Consider the following 19,658-nt stretch of genomic DNA (forward strand, 5'->3'; position numbering starts at 1 on the left):
ATGCATTTTTAAAACTGGATTCAAAATACATCGATCACAAAAAAAAAAATATTTAATCTTTCATTTTTACGTACTGTGGGCAATGATGTGGAAATGTGCTAAGTCGTCAGCTGTTAAAAAAAATGTGCTAAGTCAACCTGTCAATAATATCAATCTGAATTACTAGTCATTTCTTTGTGCGCGCATTTTATTTATTTATTTAATTCATTCAGTCTAAAAGTACATGCTTTGTTGTTGTTATTGTATTAACGATAAAGACACTCCCCGAAAGCTTTGTTGATGGCCCTTTGCCGGATATAGATCCAGTACGTTCCGGTAACGAACCACTATTAAGGTACTACTAGCTCGACCATCTCGGGAACGATTTATATGATCACATTAAACCTTCTAGGCCATCCCGCCCTCCCCACCCCCTAGTTCCATGAGGCCAGAGCCTCGGCTGTCAAAGAAACAGGACTCGCCACGGTTAGGTGAGTTCACAATTAGGTTGGAGAAGCTATATATTGTGCTGGAAACCCCTTGAGATGGTTGCGAACACAACCCCTTGAAATTGGATTTACCCAATTGAGGCATGCCTTTGGTGTATGATAAATGCTTTGCGCTGACTATAATCTACTTCAATACTTACATTTCGATAACTACATGCTTTCTTACAGACTAGTTAAAAATAGAAAACAATTCAAGCTTAAACTTATATAAGCTGTTATTATAATTAATAACACTACTGAATCGATTTGCTAGATGTATAGACCTAGTTATAGGTTCATTCATAGTATAATTCGTTTTGCGAGTTATTTCGATAAATAATCCACTATGCCGAAGATCACGTAGTGGAATATATGGAATGAGCAAAGTAGATAAATCAGAGCAATTCGTGCCAAAGTTTATTACATTATAGGCAAGCATGAGTGAGATAAAAGTTCTTCTGTCATGCAAAGACTGAAGGCCAAGCGTGCTGGTATGTGATGGGAGCCTGCCTGGCCAGTGAAGCATACGTAAAGCAATATTTGTAAACAGTTTTTGAACTCCCTCAATTTTATAGGAGTTAGATTCATAGAAAGGGTTCCATATTATTGAGCAATATTCAAGACCACTTCTGACCAAGGATATATAAAGTGCCTTTAACGTCATAGGGTCCTTAAAGTCACTGGTGTTATGTCTACTGAACCCAACAATTGCAACAAATTTTGAAACAACGAAATCAATGTGACTAGAAAAAGAGGTTTGGAGTCAAAAATTACACCGAAGTATTTACTCTCTTGACAACAATTAAGAGATTTAGCATTTAGTTTGTAGATAAAGTATGTGGCAGTTGCCTTTATGGAATAAGACACAACACAGCATTTGTTTGAATTTAAAAATAAGTTATTTTCTGCGCACCATCCGGCAAAAGAGTCCAGATCAGAACCGTTAGAAATAAAATAAATAAATAAATGTAAGGCGCGATAACCTCCGAAGAGATTTTAGGCCGAGCTTCTCTTCCAATTTACGTCGTGCTCCTTTTTTTTAATTTTTCCTACAAATTGGCGGGACGGGATCTACTTCTTTTACGACGACTCCGAACGGCATTTGCGAGGCATATCAGTTTTCACTGAGAGCTTTTCATGGGAGAAATACTCTCGCAGTGCTTGCCAAATACTACCGAGGGGCGACCCCGCTTAGAAAAATTTTCTTCTAATTGAAAAACCTTATTTCTAAAATTTTTATGTTTCTTTGCCCGGGGTGTGAACCCAGAGCATTCGGTGTGGTAGGCGGAGTACGCTACCATCACACCACGGTAGCGGCCAATAGTTAGAAATAGTTTGACAAATAAATAGTATTTTTTGTGAAATATATAGTTTTAATGTTATATTTCAATCATTAAAGGGGAGGAGTGATGGGGAAACATATTGAGTAAAAAGTGCTAAGTCAGGAGAAAAAATGTGTTTTGAGTGAGGAAATTGTGCTAAATCATAAAATAACTGCTGGTTTAGCATACATGATTTTTATTTATCTTTTTCAAAGCTTCTACACTCAAAAGTATTGCAACTAAGGTATCCTCATTCACAGTTTTGAAAAAAAAAGTTTATTTCAAAAATTATTCAGTTTTTTCATCTCCTGTAAAATTCGTAAAAAGTGACTTAGCACATTTTCACATTAAGCTAACGATATGTTGATTGACATGTTGAACATGGGTTTCCTATCCACACCACGGGCGGATGCTTTTGAATGGGAAAACTTTGAATAGATTTTTTTTTTCAAATATGTTAATTAGTCGTCTACCACAGTGGAAAAAATAATGAAAATGCTAGACACATCCACCCTGTTCGCAGGGCTGATGGGCACCTCGCGGTATGTCGCAACGCGACGAGGGACGAAAAACGCTTGGCAAGAAGAAATTACCGTACTGCCGAAAATCTGACAGAAGGTTTAAAGATACAGACAAATTAATCCAGAAACCATTTATCCAGGAATAAAACGAGCCGACACGGATTCGATGACCTTGCGGAAAGTACGCTTCCCTTCACGAATATAAGTCGGGATTGGGAGGACAGCAAAGTAATTATATATGTTTTGTAATCTTCCCACTTTCCATTTTTGAATTTTATGAAAATGAGTTTTTCTGATGTGATAAATTCGGCAGATCGCTCGGGCGAGAGGAGTATGGGTAGGTGGTCGGATGCCAATGTTACTATCACGTGTGGGGGCGTGCCCGTTTATCGTGCAGAACGCATTTTCTTCTATTTGATCCGCCAGCCTCTCATCCCTGCTGTCCACCTGTAGATCAGAATGCCACAGATTGTGGTGAGCATTGAAATCGCCTAAAATAATGTGATTTTCACCCCTGAGTAGTCCGCTGATGTCAGGCCAGTATGGACTTGGGCAACAGGTGAAAAGAGGGATGTAGATGTTGATAATTTCTAAATTTGCATCGCCTGACTGGACAGATTTGCTTTGACGTTCCAGGACACTTTCCCTGCGGCCAGTGTCGGGATGAAATAGATTACATTGCGCTGAGTGGTGGGTGATAAATGCGAGCCCGCTTTCATTTCCACTCTCACGATATTTTTTTTATGCACGTTGTACACAGGGCAGGGAGCCTATTCACTATCTGTGAGTTTTAAAGTGTACACAAGAAATTGTGTAAACTTCGAAATTGTGATTCTGTAAAGCAAAACTGTGAACAAGAAAACTCGATTATAAAAACTTCGTGAGTTCTCTTGGCAGTCAGTATACACTACATATTGTGACATTCAAAACTCATACGCACTGTTGCAGAATGACTTTTTTGTTTGCATGGCGTTGGATTAATATTTTGTGTGTGCAAATGAGTTTTCAATGAGTGTACATTTTTCAGTTTTAGCAGTTAGGGAATTGACCCTCAGGTCTGTAGAGCAGAGTTTAGTAGTGAGTTTAGTCCGCAGCAATGTGGATCTTATGCAGCATCATAAAATCGACAGAATTACCTGTGTCCAGGGGCGGATCCAGCACGATTTGGGAGGGGCGATTTAAGTCAACTTTTTAAGTAAGATAAAGTGACCTTAAAATGTTTCATACAAACACACATACATATCTACACTCATCTACAAAAGTCATCATCACTCAGATTTTTCTAGTTTTTACTAAGTTTTGCTTCGACCTTCATTGTTTTCTATATTTTTATAAAAATATGTATTATCATATAACACCAACAATCCAAATATACACTTAAGACCTTTTAGAAAATTCGGGAAAATTCCACGAATTTTCATGCAAATTTTTAGCTTTCAGTAAGAATTTTTAGAATTTATCTCTCAGATGGGGTTTTGCAAGAACGTTTGTGGGCAATCAAAGAGAGATTTTTTGAAATACATACATATGTACATACAAACAGTGTTGCCCTTGTGTCGCTTTGCGGAGATTTCATCCTTTTTAGACAATTTTGCTCCTTTGAAAACTATTTCAAATATTTTTAGAACTAATTTGCGGCTCAATATTTTACCCCCTGTCATAAACATCAATATTAAAAATGCTCTTTATTATTTTAATAAGTATCTATAGAAATCCAAAGGCCGGCAGAAGCTTTCATGTATCACCTAAGGATTTCAGGCCAATCAGGCCATCAATCTCGTGGTTCCTTCTTAAGACGTTTGAGCGGTTGGTTGACCTGTACCTACGGGAAAGGATACCTCGGGGGTTACTGTCGGCTTCACAGCATGCGTCCTGCAAGGGCAGATCGACGGAAACGGCTCTCCATTCGATTGTAATGCAAATAGAGGGGTCCCAAGAACACAAAGAGTATGCTCTGGGTGCCTTTCTAGACATCGAGGGGGCGTTTAACAATCTCTTACCGGTGGCAATCGAAAGAGCTCTGGTGGGTTTAGGAGCCGAGACGGCTCTGGTTGAATTTATTAGCAAACTTCTATGCGGCAGAATTGTCGCAGCGGAGTGGGGAGGGAAGGTGTGCAGGGGTACGCCACAGGCGGTTGTCCTATCTCCTCTCCTCTGGGTTGTGGTAGTCAACGAGCTTCTTGTGGAGCTGGAAGCCAATAGTTGTCGGGTGGTTGCCTATGCAGATGACCTCGCTATACTAGTCAGAGGCAAATTTCTGGGTACTGTGCGCGATGTTCTGCAGGGCTACCTGGATACTGTGGCTAGGTGGTCTGAATCATGTGGATTGGCGGTCAACCCGGGAAAAACGGAATTGGTTCTTTTTACAAGGAGATATAAGATGTCCAATTTCAGAAATCCCTCGATTGGAGGAGTACCGTTGGTACTTTCTGATAGGGTTAAATATTTGGGCATTGTTTTGGACAAGAAACTGTCCTGGAGACCCAATGTGTAGGGCCAGGAAGGCCGCCATTGCCTTGTACTTCTGCAGAGCGGCTATCGGAAAGAGATGGGGACTCTCGCCAGGAGTAGTACACTGGCTTTATGAGATGGTGGTCAAACCGATTCTGCTATATGGGGTGCTGGTCTGGTGGAAAGCACTGGACACGGCGAGCACCTCCAAAATGTTAGTGTCAGTGCAACGGACGGCGCTGATCGGTATCAGTGGTGCTCTCAGAACAACACCTACCTTGGCACTGAACGTCATGCTGAACATATACCCAGTAGATATTGCGGGAAAGGCGGCCGCGGCAAGGTCGTTGGTCAGGCTTCATAATATGGGATATGGACTTTCTGACCGCGGACACTCTAGCCTTCTTACCAGTTTCGACTTTATCCCGGACAGAACGGACTATTGTATGCCGATAACTGCTCCCTATAAAACCTTCACCCCAGTCATTCCAGAGAGAGAGGAGTGGGGAAGAGGAATTATCTGGGGCATGGGACCGGTTAAGTTGTTCACGGATGGAAAGGTTGGTGGGGGGTCTTTTGTCAAGAGCTAAATTTAAGCCGCAAGTTTAAGTTGGCTGATCACTGCAGAGTATTCCAAGCGGAAGTTGCTGCGATTAAGGATGCGGTGGATGGAATGCTATCCAGTGCTACTACGGTTAGGGAATTTAACATCTACTCTGATAGCCAAGCGGCTATCAAAGCCTTGAGCTCAACTACAATGCGATCGAGGGTGGTCTGGGAGTGCCTGACCTCGCTTGCGACTGCATCGAATTATTTTAAAATTAAGATTATCTGGGTCCCGGGCCATAGTGATATCCCGGGTAACTGTCAAGCGGATCTCTTAGTCCACATTGGTACAACTGAACCGGATGAAGATGGCTGTAGGGATTTCGGGATCCCGCTGGCCACCTGTGGATTGCTCCTTCATAGCTGGGCCTCGAGTCAGCTCAGCAAACATTGGGCGGACACCACGTCTTGCAGGGTGCCAAGATCTTTCTGGCCGTAAGTGGATGGCAGGAGGTCTGCTGAAATAATTGGGTTCACTAAGGCTCACTTATCAATGGTCATTGGGGTTTTGACAGGGCACTGTCCCATTGGTATCCATGCGGTACGTCTCAATGTACTGGAAACTCCATCCTGCTGCAGCTGTATGGAGGATGATGAGGTGGAATCACCAAATCACTTTATGCTTGATTGCCCAGCTTTTGCCCGAACTAGGCGAAAGTACTTCGGTCGCGACTCACCTGGATCTCCCGAGGATTTATCCAAAGTTGAGATCGGTATCATTCGGAGCTTTATCGTTGCTACCCAACGATTCTCTAAGTAACTAGATTTAAGTCACCGTTATTTTTGGTGTATGTGGTATCACAACGGACCTTCGTGTTGTCCAAGTGTGCTATCCTTATCAGGGCAGCTACCACCTAACCTATCCTATCCTATAGAAATATGATTCAGAAATTATATCCTTTCCAATTTATAAGAAATCCATAACTTAAAAATAGAGGTGCGTATTCAAAGTCGAAATATAGTTACCTATACTTCAAATTTGGTCACAGCTTTTTTGACATATTGTCCATAGCAAATTATTTTAAAACGCCTACCTACATAACATTTTGAATATGACCATAATTTTTTGGGTATTTTAATGTAGAGAAGGATTTTTATTAGTCCTTTTAAAATGATTTACAGCTTATGGCTGTTAAAAATTTCAATTAAAAGGTGCATTGCTAAGAGCTTGAATTCAACGGATCAGTTCAATGTATAATTTTGGTGCGGTCTTGCTACACAAAGTTTGTGGCACGCTCCTGTGTGGAAGTGTGGCATAAAAGTAAAATCCCTATTGACCGCTTTTTGAAAATTCTCAATGACAACACTGTTCACAGCACATTCGAAGAACGGTAGTTTTGACATAACGGCTACGGTTACCACTTCGATCCATTTATATAAAACTGGTGCTTTTTGTTTAGGTTTGGTCTGATGACCACTTTTCCTCCAGTCTGGTGATAAAAAAATAGATTTGTTTGCGCCGCTAAAATATATACTTAAACCAAGACCGATTAACAAAATTATACATTTTTTCCCAAGATATCACATTGCAATGCATATTCAGGCGGCTTTTTGGCCGAATTGTCAGCCGATATCAAAACTATGAAATAAAAGATTTATTTTTATGTGCGTATATCTTTTTTCATAGTAGGCCAATAGGATCACTTAACACACGTTCTCAGATTTTTTAGCGCCAAGAAATAATTATCACAGCACTTTAAGACGGAGCCAGACATTGCTAAATTGACAAATAAACGACTAATAAGCAGGCCTGAACCGTGATAAAAAATAAATAAAAACAAATATATACTTGGCGCGATTTATCTCAGAAAAAATTTGGGCTGAGCTTCTCTTCAAGTTTGCATCTTGCCCGTTTTTAGTTTTTCCTACAAATATACGGGACGGGGCTTTAATTTTTTATGCCGACTCTGAACGGCACCTGGAAGGCAGATGAATTTTCACTGGCAGAAACTTTTCGGATTGTTTGCCAAACCACTGTCGGGGGCGGCCCCGCTTGAATGAACTTTTTTCTTAAATTTTGATGTTGCTTTTGTGCGGGTCTTGAACCGAGCACCCTCGGTGTGGTAGGCGGAGTACGCTACCACTACACCACTGCGCCGCCAGAGTCTTTAACCAGCAAAATCAATAAGTTAAGCCTAAATTCCGGTTAAATAATTATAAGATGAAAATAAGAAGTGTTCACTTTGTTTTGGGAAACCCCCATTTTTTATTGATCTTGATGAGAAAGTTTATGTTTCATGAAAAATTTACGCTTATTGTGAACCCTAAAAAACCTGTTGGAAAGGATATCTAATTATTCCGTTTTTCGGGTCGTGTATTGAAAGCTCTTATACAGGTTTTGAAACATTATAAATGTGTCATTAGGCTAATTCACGAATATTTTTATTAGTTATCTTAGCTGAAAAATACTAAAAGTTTATCCACATTTAAGCAACTCTCCACATTGTTCATAAAGTACGAGCCCTCGACTTTCAAAGAGTTTCTGCTGCATTAACCGAATTTCGGACAGGAGGAAGATAGGTTCCATCTAGAGGTTTACGCCGGTCACGTAATCGGCGGCGGCGGCGTAGGCTCTATTATATACTGGCGGCGGCGGCGTGGCCGCGCTCCGAAAAAGTGATCGGCGTAAACCTTTAATTGAATGGCTGGACTTCAGAGTATCACATTGTCCACAACTAATGAATATGGAATGTTTGACGACCTGGAACAATACCATTAACTTGTGGATGAGTATCTTGGAGGCTTGTAAAGCAAAAATTAAAAAAAAATATTTGGAAAGGTTTTGTTTATATGTATTTAAGGAAATCGACGTTTCGGCCAATTCGGAAAGATCCGAGGTTTTTGCATCAAAGAGCGGGAGAATACTTAACATGGTCACACTTTTGTAGCGTAATTTCACCGAAGGAGATGTTCTGGGCTAACTCTAATACCCGTCGTCGGCACGATTTCTTTAAATAATTTGTGGCTACATGCCTGTCACGCACAAAGGCGACTTACGGTTGCTATCAATTATCTGCTAATAGTCATGACTCAGGCTTATTGTTGATCGCGCCAAAGAGCGCCTTCAGTTTTTTCGGCTGTTTCTAGGAGCTACAATTCCCAACGTGCGAACAGTAGCAATCCCGACCACCAGTCGCTACTACGGCAGTGATCTTGCAGTATTCCAAAAAAATATTTTTCCTTCTTTCCTTTGTGGTATTCAAGAATTTTTTAAGGTTTTTCCTGCACCCTTGTTGTCACTGTCGCTGTAATCCGTCCCTTTGTATTGACTATACCATTTGCCATTGCAAAGTTGATGGCTTGAACTCCTTTGCAGTAAGTATCCTGCTTAGTATAAAAATGAAATCAGTCCTGCTAAGTTAAGCAGGGCTGGCAGGATCGTTGGTAGAATGCCAATTTAGGCAGTAGGATGCCGATTTAGGCTGTAGGATGCCGATTTAGGCAATATGGCAGGATCGCCATGTAATGTTTGGGAGGATGAAAATAAAGTAATTTAGGTTGCAGTGCCCATTTTGTGGCACCAGATAGAATTAAGTTCTTTATTCAAAGGTTGTTTCTTTTATACAAAATTTCTATGAGCTAAAATACTTACTTACACTACTACTTACAAACTAAGTGTATAACACACATATATGTTCAGTTCAGTTCCCTGAGAACTGCATTCTAAGCATAAATAAAATTAGCGCTGGAATCTGCAACGTAAGCACAAATGAATCATGTTAATAATTTGTATACACGTAAAGGCTTGTCGCGAGCAAGCTCCGAACAGTAGCAAACCAAGGTTCAGGTTACCAGATGATGCACGGTGTACAAAATATATGTTTTTACATATGAATGAACGTGTCAATTGAATCTCAGGCCGTACCAAAGCGAGCCAAAATATATGTATGTACAAATGTATTAATATGTATGTAAGAGTCAGTTCATTTTAAGACATTCCAAAACGGGTTGAAATATATGTTTGTACAAATGAGTGAATAACTTTATAAGTGAATGCTACTTTATACCATATGCCAGCACAGAAGCCATAGGACTGCGATTTCGAACTGATACCTCGTTGACGTCACTTTCCTAGAAGCTCTAGGTGTAGCTCCGCAGACCTTCTGGTTGATGCTTTTGTCGCGCTATGCCATCGAGCTACACCAAAAAAAGCCTTGAAATGTTAGGGAGTAACTATTCGGCCAAGAATGCCGCTCTCGAAATCATAAGCGGTCTAAGTGAATGGCATTGTGTAACTCATGGGTGAAAATCGTATAATCATTGGCGCATCTACATATATAATATAAACTTTACAAGGACCGTGGAAAAAAATTGTTTGCTTTACCACTTTGAGTGTTCTTGCGAAGGACAAAGCCTAACCTGGTTAAAAAATGTGCCTACGTATTCACATTTCTAACAGGAGCCTCGCGTATAGGTCATATTTAAACAAGGTTGATAGGCTATATCCAATGTGATTCACTCCAAGGGACTAGTTGGGGATAGGGCCGCCAACTTTAGGAAATGTCAAACCGGGAGACTTGGGTGTTGAAGGATGAAGTGTGAAATTCAAAATTAAGATATAAGTTCCTATTTATTTTATTTATTTATTTATAGTTCAGCAAATAAAGTGATCTTTCAAACCCTTCTCCTACGTGTTGAAGATATGTATATGCAACTTAAGTATGAGCTGTGAATCATTTCAAAGGAGAATTTAAACCATTGGAGCCTACTAAAGGATTTTGCATCACTGATTTCGCTTATTCTTTCAGCCAATCGGGATATAAAACTCGGCACTTTTCGGGTAACCTCCTTTTTTAACAACTTGAGGACAATTTGAAAATATGTTCGACTTGGGACATTTTATTTAAATACATTGTTCTTTATTAATTTTTTGAAAAAAATATGCAAAGTGAGTATTTAAATTTATTATATAATTTTTCTTTAAGTGTTTTGTTTTAATAAAATAAATCCGTGTTAAGCTGGCATTGAAAGCGATTAGGACGTTCAAGATCAGAGCGGCCCCTTCCCCCCCTGCATCCGCCACTGCTTGTGTCTGTGTCTTTGTTTTTTTCTAGAAATCATAGCTCTTATAGTGGTATCCGATCACGAATAGAAACCCATAATAAAAAACCATTGAACCATAAATCGAAATAACCACTTCAGAGCTGCTGTGTTTTTTAAATGATTTCGATGACGGATCGTAAAACACAAAAAAACAAACAAAATATTTTGTGATAATCTGTTAAAACTTCATGAATCGTGAAATAACCCAATTAAATCAGACAAATATTTATAGAATTTTTGTGGTTAGTATTGCGGTATTAACAATTGTCTACAAGTCGTAACAATCTCCGAACCAGTTTGCAGGGTCTAATTTGTAACGTTTTTCTAAAGGTTACCGTGTATACAGTTTCTATGCCGACTTGGAACGACACTGATAAATCCAATCCATTTTTATTTCGAGGTTTTTCCATGACACAAATCATGTTAATGGCATCCGACCGTTATCTACGTGCGACCAGTTTTGAAAGAAAATTTCTTAAGTATTTTGAAACCTTCTGTCCCGGAACTTAAATTTTAGACTTTTGGTAAGGTAAGCAATCCACTACTCACGGTGACGCGGCGCTGAGTATTGAGGACTAATATAAACATCATTATCGACAATTAATGAATATTTCATAAAAGTAAGCTATATTTACCAAATCACAATTCTAGTTGAGTTTTCATATCCGAACCTTAATTGTCAAACAAACCACTTTATTTAATTTTTTTATACTCTTTTATTTACAGTACTTTCAATTATACATACAGAGCCAGTTAGAGCAAACTCTAAAACTGGTGGGATTTCATTCTCAGAAGCTTTATCGCTTACCGGTAAGTTATTTCCTTCAAAAAAATTAATTGTATTCATTAAGTGAATTCCGTTTTTACCATTTTTTAGGTTTTGGCAAATTCAATTACTTTCTTATTTTCATATCTGGCATGGTTTTGGCCAATGTCTTGTTGGAGACTGCGGCGATGGGTTTTATCTTACCAATTGCACAATGTGATTTAAATTTAACGAATCAGGATAAAGGCATTTTGAGTGCTATTAGTTTTGCTGGTATTATAACAAGCTCACATTTATGGGGCTTTTTGGCTGATACAAAAGGTCGCAGAAGAGTGATAAGACCGACGTTACTCATCGCTTTTATAGTCACAGTGTTTTCGAGCTTCTCTCATACATTTTGGGTTATGGTGTTACTCAGATTTATGAATGGATTTTTGTAAGTTTTATAATTTAAAATAGCGTCATTTTGTTTAAACATGTACACATGTCGATCATTAACACATGCACAGTAAAAAGTTTGAGCCCCAGTCTGAAATTTTTTGTTCTACATATTTGAATCAACCAAATTTGGTTTAACATTTATACCAGTTTTCGTGAAAACGAGTGTGTAGGGCTTGATTTTAATTTTAGATCAGAAAAGTATACAAGAATTTGACTTGCAGCACTTTTAACAAATGAAATTTGTTATTTCTTCATTCTCAGCAACAAGTCTTCGGTTTTGTTAGAAACCCGAAGTGTATACAAGTTTCTATTTTTATATCATTAAAAGATATATTTTTTGTTTTGGTTTAATACCAGGAGCCCGTATCAAAAAAATAAAAGTTTTGAGTACAAGTAAATTTCTTCTGAAAATAAAAATTTGTCCGAACAAATTCGCTTGTCATTCAAAGCTTGTTTTTTGTGGTAACTGGCCCCAGGAGTAATTACAAGATTATTTTTGAAGTAGGGCGTACGAATTCTTCTCGCACACGAGCGAAAGGCAGAGTTTTCGAACTCTCGAAATATTCGTTAAGCTCGCCTCTCGCCATTCAATTTAGTCGCTGCAATGTCAGTACTTACAGCTAACAATTTTTTTTTAACACAGTCATGAAGAAATCAGAAGTTCTATGTAGTTCTGCCAATGTAGCAATTAAATTGAATATTGAGAAGCTCGCGAGAAGCCGATACTTGCGGGAAATTGCTTCTTGAATATATTCGAGAAATCATAAGCTCTAATTTATAGATTTTTCAAACTTTCTGGTTTCGTTTTTAAACAATTTTAACATTTTAGACTAATTCTTCAGTTAAGTTGAAACTTAATTCTGAATAAAATTATAAGAAAATATAAAAAATTGGCTTTAAATATAGGCGAAAGAAGTTTGAAAAATTGCTTCACCCCATGAATGCCTTAAAATTCAAGCTCAAATTTCTAACCGCGTGTGTGTGTGTTTGTTTTTTGTTTGTATTTTAACAGCGTCTCTGGTGGCTCAGCAACAATATATGCCTATTTAGGTGAATTCCACACTGACAAAACGCGCTCACGTGCAATGATGGGTTCGTCATTCATTTTTGCTATTGGTGCTATGATCTTACCAATGATTGCCTTTATTGTTATAAATCAAAACTGGATATTACCTATCCCCTTCCTGGGTATCGTTTACAAGCCATGGAGGTTATTTATGGTTGTTTGCGGTATACCAGGTTTACTTTGTGGCTTGTCTATGTTCACTTTACCTGAAAGTCCGAAATTCTGGCTCGCTCATGACAGAGAAGAAAAAGCAATTGAAGTATTACAAAAGATGCAGCGTTGGAATGGTGGCAGTGCAGATCTGAAAGTAATTTTAGACTCGCTGTATATTTTCATTTTTTTTTATACTAAACCACATTTATTTCTGTTTTTTCAACAATTAGCTTAAACACATACTTCCCGAAGAGGAACAGCCCGGCTCCACGATGCAATTAAACAATAAAGCAGCTTCGACGGAAAACTTTGCCTCCGCTTTTTTGAAGAGTATGTGGAACCAGACTGCACCGTTGTTCCATAAGCAATATATACGCATTACCTTGATTGTATGCACTATACAATTTTGGTTATATGTGGTAACTAATGGAATGTATATGTGGTTTCCACATATTATCAACAGTATGGTCGAGTTCATGGATGCACATCCAGGTGAAATGAAACAAATCTGTCATATTGTCTATGATAAACATGAGAGCTTATATAAGGCTGATGGCGTAAGTATGCCAGGGAAAAATTATTATGTTAAAAATTACAAATTTTAAATATGTTGCAGACGATGGAATGTGTTGCCAAATTAGAAAATACAACATACTTTTACTCTTTAATTATGGAAATATTATATGCTTCCTCCTTTGCATTCATTGGTGTGATCATTAACCGTGTCGGGAAGATTAGCATACTATGTAAGTAGAAACAGACATACTATGTATTTTTTATTGTTCGGCAAAAAGTTGATACTAAATGATTATAAAACTAAACTGCACGCCACAACAAATTTTTACTGAACAGACAATAGTCCAGCAGATGTTTGCTTTTTATTTGCACTTCAAAAGTACCTAAAGGTTACAAGGGTCCTGGGACCAATTGTAAACAATTTTTAAAAGATTAAGTTTTGGTATCCAAGGTGATACCCATTAGCCCTTAAAAAATATTCACAAAAAATCCATATATAATGCCACTCAAGAAATGCTAAAGAAAAACATTCGTTTGTAAATTTTTTTTTGCAGTACAAAGTTCTCAAGAAATTTCTACCTAAACTTCCTAAAGATCTTTATTAACAACTTCACACGACAACTCCAATTTTACCAAGAAGCAATTGATTATGCATTGTTCCTGAATAAAAACGTGACATTTGTGACGGAAAAACAAATTTAAACACTCCTTAAAATCAATTAAAATTCAATATTTCATGAGGATTGTTCATTAAGTCGTCCAACTCCTAAAGGTCTTGGAGCAGGGTGTCCCTAATACTTTGAAACGCCGCCATTTCCACGAAAACGCACCAAAATTTAGGGATAATCTGTGTTCAAGGACGCATTTTCCACTGCTTTTTGATCAATTTATATAAAGGAAGTGTTGACAAGTTTTATCTTCTTTTGATTTTGCCTTCTTGGGTCATTGTCTCGGCGCTCTCAACTAAGTATAAAGTTTCAAGATTGTAGCTCAATGGTAATTATTTTAATGATTAATGTCAAGATTCCTCCCCTTCCGTACGAGTTTTCTAAATACGTTGATCGTACGTTAAGGTAGTAAAAAACCGATCAACGGGAAGTTGATTATAAAACCGATTGAAATATTCCCCAATTTTATACTATACAGGGGCAAACATGAAGCGAAACTAATATAAAGGAAATAGAAATATATTTTTGTTATGTAAATGCAACGATTTCACAAATTATTATTCCATTTCACTTCAATACATATGTACATATGTATATCATGAGTACACAATATTTACATATTTAATTTTAATTAATTTCTAACGAAAAATTAATATTTATCAATAATTTTCTTTTTTATCTATCTAGTTTTTTGTACAATATTATTTTCTTCATGCGGTTTAGCCGCTGTTCTTGTTGTCGATCCATCGATTGCGGCCTACCTGTATGTGCTTTTCTTTTTGGTGGGCGTGGCTATAAATGTTTTGGGAGCGGCTACCGTCGAACTTTATCCCACTCAAATGCGGTAAGTTTATTATTAATTGAATGATCCAAACATTCCCAGGGAATTAACATTTCTTTTTTTTATCTATTTTTCAGTGCCATGGCTATTTGCGTTTCTCTCATGTTCGGCCGTTTGGGTAGCGTTGTGGGGGCTAATATTGTAGGCGCGTTGCTAGCTAATAACTGTGAAATGACTTTCTACGCTGCGTGTGGGGCTTTATATGTTTGCGCTTTCCTCACACTACTCATTCCACGTAGTACGCTTGCGCCTCCGGCTAAACCTGTTTTGGACGATACATAAAAATAAACAATTTTATTCTTAATTGTGACTTAAAGGCGGATAACAGACTTAATTTCGCAACGACAAAATATTTTTTAATGAAATTTTCTAGGAAAATAAAGCAAAAAAATGTGATTACTTTTTTGTATGACTGTGAGGATGAATGAATATTTAATAAGAAGATTTTATGTACAAAATAGATAATTATTGTGTGATCTAAATGCCTAGGACACGAAAGATGAATAAAGAAATTTAGCTTTAAAAATAACTTATTATATTGTAATAGTAATACATTTTTTGTCTACAATATATGGATTTGTTTTGTTTTGTTGATTTTCCGACAGGATAGGTAAATGATGTATATTGGAACGATTGTCCCTTGTCAAATTTGGTTTCGAGACAAACCGGTTTTCGTTGTGCCATCATCAGTGTCCATTTTCGTTCTCGAACGAGGAAATCGATCCAATATACATCGTATATATGGATGTTTCCAGTGTTACACAGTTGTTCAGAAGCGGAAAAAGCTATATTTAGATGAAATAATTGCAAAATCTTCTTTTCCATTTTTTTCTGATTAGCTAATTGAGCGGGTATTTCGAAAAATTCGAATTTCACTGTTTGGTATGCAGTCTGCAGGAATAATCGGATACGTTTTATATATTTCTGATAGTATGCCAGCATAGAAACTTTAGAACTGAGACTTCGAATACATACCTTCGTCGACGTCACTTTCCCAGAAGATGTAGGTATAGCTTCGAAAACTTTCTGACTGATGCTTTGCCGCGCTATGCTGCCGACCAACATAACCCACAAGAGGCTATGCGAATCACCAGAGAAACACTTTGAAACGTTAGGGAGTAACTATTCAGCCAAAGATGCTGGCCTCGAAATCATAAGCTGTCTAAGTGGATATCATTGCGTAGCTCATGGGAGAATTTTGTTTAATCCTCGGCGCATCTACATAAATTCAATTTACAAGGACTCTGGATAAAATTTTTAAAATGTAGGCCAAGATTAGAAGATTTCTGTTCGAAACATTGATTTCAATAGCCTTCGTTAAACCAAAACTACATTTTAAAATGAAAATTTACCTCTTTTAGGTTGAAATATGCTCAGTCGAAACTGCTATGATATAAGAGTTCATTATGGATAACCGCGTAGCTTCAGTTTTCCTACTAGTTCGACTGTCCACGACGTTACTTTTGCATTACCACTCTTCTTAAAAAGATCAGAGCCCCACCCGGTAAATATATGTTCCTACATATTTACCTTTGTAACAGAAGCCGTATTGTTTGGGTCATATTTAAACTTGGTTGAAAGGCTATAATCAATATTCACTCCAAAGGACCATGAAATGTTAAACCGGGAGACTTGGGTTTTGGTAGTCATTAAATGTCAAAATCGAAATTAATACTTTAAACCCTATTTTATAGTTTCACAAGTAAACAACAGATGTTTCAATATAAGGGACAGTGATTTTCAAACCCTCCTCGTACGTACTTAGATCTTCAACTTAAGTATAAGGTGACAATCATTTCAAAGGGGTATATAAACCCCATTGAGTCTCCAGTAGAAAATCTGAGGGTTGGCTGCCCTGGTTTGGAGTAACTGTAGAACAATTGTGTCCGAAAAGAGATAAATCTGTGGTAACCCTTTTTAAGAAAAAGTTACAAAATTTTTTGCATTCATATTTTATATATGGAGCTTTCCATGTCAACTGAACCTACTAAAGGATTTTGCATCACCGATATTGCTTATTCTTTTACCCAATCATAATATATAATTTTTTTAAAAACCGGCACCTTTTTTGAATAACTAGCTTTTTTAATAAAAATTTGAAAACATTTTCGATTTGCGCCAATTTTCTGAAAACATTATGCAAAGTGACCATTCCAATTATTACATAACTTTCCTTTTAGTGCTTTGTTTTAATAACATGGTCAAATTGGTGAGGCAAAATCCGTTCCTATGTTGAGCCGGCATTGAAAGCACCTGTTTTTATACCTTTCATGAAAATGAAATATTAATTTTGTCACGAATCTCAAAATTGTAAGTCCTTAAATGAAAATAGATAGACCCACCAATAACTATACCGGAATGATCAGGACGAAGAGCTGAGTTAATTTAGCCATGGCCGTCTGCCTTTTTGTATGCAAACTAACTAGTCCCTCAATTTTTGAGATATTTTGATAAAATTTGGTGAGCGGGTATATTTAGGTGTCCGATTAGACATTTGTCGGAACCGGCCGGATCGGACCACCATAGCATACATCTCTCATACAAAGGATTTTTCAGAAAAGAGGATTTTTGTCATATCTTCCCCAATTTATCAGATTGAAGCTTCGAACATCACCATATATTTTCGTATATTGTATATATTATTGTCTGAAAAAATTAATGAGATCGGTCGTATATATGTATAGCATATATCCCCCACAACCGATTGTTCCGATAAGAAGCTTTTCGTAATTACTGTCACATTTTAACAGCTAGAGGCTTCAAATTTCACCGAATACTTACGTATGGGGCAGTCATTGTTGCCTGAAAAAATTTTATAGGCCTGTGGCATATAAAGTATATATCCAATACAACCGATTGTACAGATAAAAAACTTTTCGTAATTTCTGCCCATTTTAACAGCTAGAAGCTTCAAATTTCATCAAATGCTTACTTTTTTAGCATATCTTTTTGTTGAAAAAGTCATAGAGATCGGTGGTATATATAATATATACTCCATATACACTGCCATTTCTGCCCCCTTTTTAACGGCTACAAGCTTCAGTTTCATCAAATACTTACGCATCATTCAATCGCAAGGGGTTTGCTCGGCTGACAAATTTTCTGATAACTGCAGCCATTTTGCTCCCAAATCGAATTACCATCCGTTACATGCCACCTAATAAAACCGCACTGCGTGGCGGAATATAAAGTTCTAAGACAATACGCCATTTTCTTTTTTTGTCAGTTCATTGCAACTGCTGAGTAGAGTATCACCCCATGTCGGCTGCCAGTTCAAAATTGTCCCATCCCAAAATATTTTTCGAAAATTTCCTACTTCAGGACTTGTCGCAAAAACGCCCTATGTCAGAATTCTACAAACAATTCTCGCTGAAGGGTATTGAATTATTCCCCGTTTTCCTTACTTAGTAAAAACTGTCAAAGCTCTGTCATCATTGGAGAACAAAACTCTATTAATTGAATCATAATACTTACCTTTACGTCATAGATTGTTGAAATAAGTAGTTCATGGTTATAGTTTTTTCTATGCAGACCACAAAAAACGTGAAACTGTGCATCCTCACATAAAGTACCTACCTATTTTTTATTTTATATTTATCTTAAAAATCCCTGAGGTATGTACATCTGTTCACTATATATTGTAACGAATTTACTTGCAATTCCTTTTATTTGCCCTTCCGCTAAGTTCGAATCACTAAACTGTTGAATAAATAACTCCAATATTGAATAATGGAAAAATGGCTTTTATTAAAGTACTTCACAATAACACTTATACTTTGCAACAAGCTAGCTTAATAACCAAACTGATAGCTTAAATGAAACTGACCATCAAAATAATACGGCTATGGCTCGCTAGATAGCGTCTTAATCGAAACTGCTTGATGGCTCAAATCAAACTGAATTCCGGCGCCTCTACATTTGCTGCCTTTTATACTCTCTGATTTCAGCGTTCGCATCTTCTAGGCGCTTCCATTTCCAGAATCTACTAATTGTCATCAGCTCTCAAACTTCTCAGCTGTAACTACAACTGCACGATTTTATAGCTTCTCTCATTGCATACTTTCAGCAGTATCTCAGATATATGCATGTGTTTGTGCATTGATTCTCCGCTGCTCATATACGTACATGGTACATATGTGTAGACGCAATTATTGTTTCGTTTATGTAGATACATAATGATTGATCTATGGATGTACATGATATCGCTGTTTAGCATCGGCTTAGAGATAGCAGCACACCTTAGTTTTGCTAATATTCGTAACACTGCCCTCCACCTAAGTCTGATCGTCCCGATCAGACAAATCTCCCGATCTAAACGCTGCTAGCATCTCCAAATGTACCACTCTTCTATTTCGTGATTTCCCAATTGCTTGTATGCGGTAGATGACATCACTGATCGTCTTCACAACTCTGTACGAGCTTTCCCAACTGCACCGATATTTGGATGGAACCCCTTTCCGCCGGTGAGGGTTGTATAGCAGTACCAAATCTCCCTCCCGGACACCTTCCGAATTATTTTCCTTGTCGTACCTGCGTTTCATCTTACTACTCATTATCCCGGATCGTTCCCTCGCACTCTGTTGTTTGGCCAAGGAAGAACTACTTCGAAAATCTTGATCTTGACGGATTGACTTTGCACCATCAGTATCGTCTTGACGTTTCACAACAGTAGTGCGCGCTGGCTTGAAACCACCCTTGCATTCTTTCCGGAAAATTCATTCAGTCGTTTTAGTGCGTCCATTAGGGTTTGTCAATGCCAGTGTTTTTCTCGCAGGTACTTTTGATTTCGCTTTATTT

At 37.7% G+C, this 19,658-nt stretch overlaps 1 protein-coding gene across 7 annotated transcripts in view; it reads left to right on the plus strand.

Moving 5' to 3' along the window:
* Nucleotides 1-15,390, plus strand: part of LOC137250184 (synaptic vesicle glycoprotein 2A-like) — a 209,862-nt gene extending 194,472 nt beyond the window's left edge. For 2 of the 7 annotated variants that reach the window (XM_067782574.1, XM_067782572.1), the window contains exons 2-9: nt 9,961-10,255; nt 11,137-11,220; nt 11,288-11,612; nt 12,630-12,990; nt 13,067-13,393; nt 13,453-13,582; nt 14,708-14,864; nt 14,939-15,390. In XM_067782574.1, coding sequence (XP_067638675.1) covers nt 10,249-10,255; nt 11,137-11,220; nt 11,288-11,612; nt 12,630-12,990; nt 13,067-13,393; nt 13,453-13,582; nt 14,708-14,864; nt 14,939-15,143 — 1,596 coding nt within the window. In that variant the 5' untranslated portion in view covers nt 9,961-10,248 and the 3' untranslated portion in view covers nt 15,144-15,390. Of the gene's footprint in view, nt 1-6,724; nt 9,798-9,923; nt 10,256-10,810; nt 11,031-11,136; nt 11,221-11,287; nt 11,613-12,629; nt 12,991-13,066; nt 13,394-13,452; nt 13,583-14,707; nt 14,865-14,938 lie in introns of those variants that run through there. The other 5 variants (XM_067782571.1, XM_067782576.1, XM_067782575.1 and 2 more) reach the window with 4 other exon arrangements.
* Nucleotides 15,391-19,658: the final 4,268 nt, after the last annotated feature.

This window comes from Eurosta solidaginis, chromosome 4, assembly GCF_040869045.1.
Source record: "Eurosta solidaginis isolate ZX-2024a chromosome 4, ASM4086904v1, whole genome shotgun sequence".
Lineage (NCBI taxonomy): Eukaryota > Metazoa > Arthropoda > Insecta > Diptera > Tephritidae > Eurosta > Eurosta solidaginis.